The sequence below is a fragment of the Lactuca sativa genome, chromosome 4 (assembly GCF_002870075.4).
Source record: "Lactuca sativa cultivar Salinas chromosome 4, Lsat_Salinas_v11, whole genome shotgun sequence".
NCBI lineage: Eukaryota > Viridiplantae > Streptophyta > Magnoliopsida > Asterales > Asteraceae > Lactuca > Lactuca sativa.
Genome location: NC_056626.2, coordinates 68155759 through 68158367, shown reverse-complemented (window position 1 = coordinate 68158367; position 2609 = coordinate 68155759). Strand labels below are relative to the sequence as shown.

Here is a 2609-nt window from a genome sequence, read left to right as displayed (position 1 = left end):
CATCCCTACATAAAACATAAGTAGGTTACCCTTTCTAAAAAAGTACATTTCTTTTTCCAAATTCAAAGATAAAACCAACTAAATATACAAGTAATCCCAAAGCATCATCTGGATGTTTTAAAAAAAAAAAAAAAAAAAAAAAAAAAAAAAAAAAACACAACTAACATGGTCTTTCTTTTATCATGTCAACTAGCAACAGTGTTGCAATTTAAAATTTGAATTTTGCAAGTTTTTAATCCACCGTTTCACACACATCAAATGGAGATATAAATGATAGTTGTGCCCACATGAAACAAAAGGGTGAGCAAGAACCAAACTGTCCAACAATAAACTGCAAAATGCATGTCTTGAAAATATTCAACATATGCAAAAGATAAAAACGAGCTAATTATTAAAATGTCTAGCACTAATTAATGTGATCAACATTCACACACTCATGGGGGAAGTACCACATGTTTGCACCAAAAAACCCGCCTTTCTGACTTTCATCAGTAATGTAACGCATGCATTCATAATCATATGAATATCTCTTATATTTTGACGGGGGTTGAGCAGCCGAAGCCCATGACTCTGGTTTAATTGCAGCACCACCATTCCAAGTGCTAAGAAAGAAAGCATATTCTTCAATTGTCTTTTTTTCTGGCAACACCCATTCCATTTTGCCAAAATCTAGTTCCTCAACATTACATGAATCTTGTGAACTTTGATCCATCACATACAGGTTTTCACCCGAACTTATAAACACCAGATGAGAGACATATAGCTTTGAGATATTCTTCATTTCAAGAAATGTCAATTTGGGCTCTGGATTGAGTGTCATTTCACACACACGATATTTGTTGTTTTTGTTTATGGTATATACCTTCCCCTTGAAAGTATGTAAATCAAGGATGGGGTAAGACGAGGGGATATGATTCCATGCTCCTTTACCAGATACAGAAAACCACAAGTTAAAGGAATTCTTATGTGACACCACAAACACCCAATCGTTTAATGAAGATGAAAAGACAAGGGTAGCCTTGACTATATATAGATTTGGTAAACAGAAAGCAGGGAAATTAAGTTCATGCCTTGTGATAGGATTCACAAGCCAAAAGTCTTTGGTTTTCCTCCCAAACAAGATCAAATAACCACAGGTTAATCCAACACACTTCCTGCCAACACAATGGGGAATGATGGTTTTCAGCTTTCTTCCTTCAAAGTCCTCCAGGCAACAGAAGCCATGGGAGGAGAGAAGCATAGACATGGGTGGTTTGGATGCCATAAAACTCTTCCTGTTACAAAGTGCAAATGACCTCCATGACTTGCAAACTCTACTGAATGAAAGAAAATCAAAGATTCCCAGTTGCATCATAACTAAAAAAAGCACATCATTGCTGAGGTGTGACCAAGGTCCCACACCACCATTGTCATAAGTCTTCAACCTCTTCTTCCTGCTAGATGATGATGCTTCACCATCATCATGATTCTGGTTTCTTGTCTTCGTCATTCCTGCAATGATAAAACTTAAATACTACCTGGAAACTGTAAAATTGTTATTTATAAGCTAAAAACGGTATTACACATTCTTGACAAGGTTACAACCACAACATCTCTCCGCACCTATGGCCATGCTTCTTGTAATCAAAACCTTACCTGAAACCAAAATACCAAACTCAATCAAACCCTAGATGATCTAACAAACTTATTAAAATCAATTTATTTGTGCGAGTTATGACCCAATTACCAAGATAAAAAAAACATTAAATGAAATGAAACGATCTTAAGAAACTGAGCTAAACATGATATCCAAGATCAAGATTGACGGACATGTACTTCGCACAACCTTTCTTGTGAGCTGTGACATTGATGAAAGATTAAAAAGGAACGAAAGCAGTGTTAACTTTTTTTTTATTAAACAATATTAGAAAACATACTTCAATAACTTCTCTAAACATTTACGCTCTGATTTAATCGATTCAAGAAGAGCTATGAACGAGAACTGAGTCGCATGGATATAAACTATTAAACCCTAGATGATCAAGCAATCAACTAAGCGAAACTGAAAGTAAAACATGTTTGACAAAAAAATTTACTCTGATTGAAGGCGATAAACAATTTCGGGAATCTGCTTGAGTTTATGTAGGATTATGATTTAAGACATCTCTATTCCCGTGTGCTAATTCTCTTCGCTACTCGTTAACTGCTGATGGGTATCGATATTCGATAATAAGCCCCAATTTCTACAAACATTTGGGCCACACGCTTTTCGTTGTTTGAGCCACACGCTTTTACTTTTTCTGTTTTGTTTTCACTAGTGAAATCTTTAAAATCGATCACATAAACATAAAACAAGGTATTGTTATCCTATTTCAGTAGTCAAGCTAGTTTATATAAATCATTTTCAAGGTCTATTAGAAGAAAGAAATCAAGGATACTCTCATATCTATTGTCATTGTGGCTTGTACATTGTTTCTCATTATATATTGCCTTTCGGTGAAAAAAAAAAGTTATTTCATAATCATAAAAATGTGAAATAATGTTGTATCCCAAAGAAATCTTGTGTAATTTGTTGTTAAGTTCACATCTTGGAGACATTTTTGTCTGTTTATGTTTATTCTTCATTAAAA

The 2609-nt window shown here is 34.5% G+C and overlaps 1 protein-coding gene across 3 annotated transcripts; it reads right to left on the bottom strand.

Annotated features, from left to right (window-relative positions):
- Positions 1 to 243: 243 nt before the first annotated feature.
- LOC111906994 (uncharacterized) lies at positions 244 to 2212 on the bottom strand. 3 transcript variants are annotated; one of them, XM_023902775.3, is made up of 3 exons: positions 2076 to 2212; positions 1565 to 1635; positions 244 to 1491 (listed from the first exon to the last, which is right to left on the bottom strand). In XM_023902775.3, exon 3 carries the CDS (start codon positions 1487 to 1489, stop codon positions 407 to 409), a length of 1083 nt encoding a protein of 360 aa, XP_023758543.1. In that variant the 5' UTR covers positions 1490 to 1491; positions 1565 to 1635; positions 2076 to 2212; the 3' UTR covers positions 244 to 406. The 3 variants fall into 3 exon arrangements, with proteins under 3 accessions (XP_023758543.1, XP_023758542.1, XP_052627323.1); XM_023902774.3 differs by having other exon boundaries at positions 244 to 1635; XM_052771363.1 differs by lacking the exon at positions 2076 to 2212 and having other exon boundaries at positions 1565 to 2043.
- Positions 2213 to 2609: the final 397 nt, after the last annotated feature.

What these genes read in the sequence shown, in the direction of transcription:
- LOC111906994 (XM_023902774.3), bottom strand. Translation starts at nt 1,489, where the DNA reads ATGACGAAGACAAGAAACCAGAATCATGATGATGGTGAAGCATCATCA.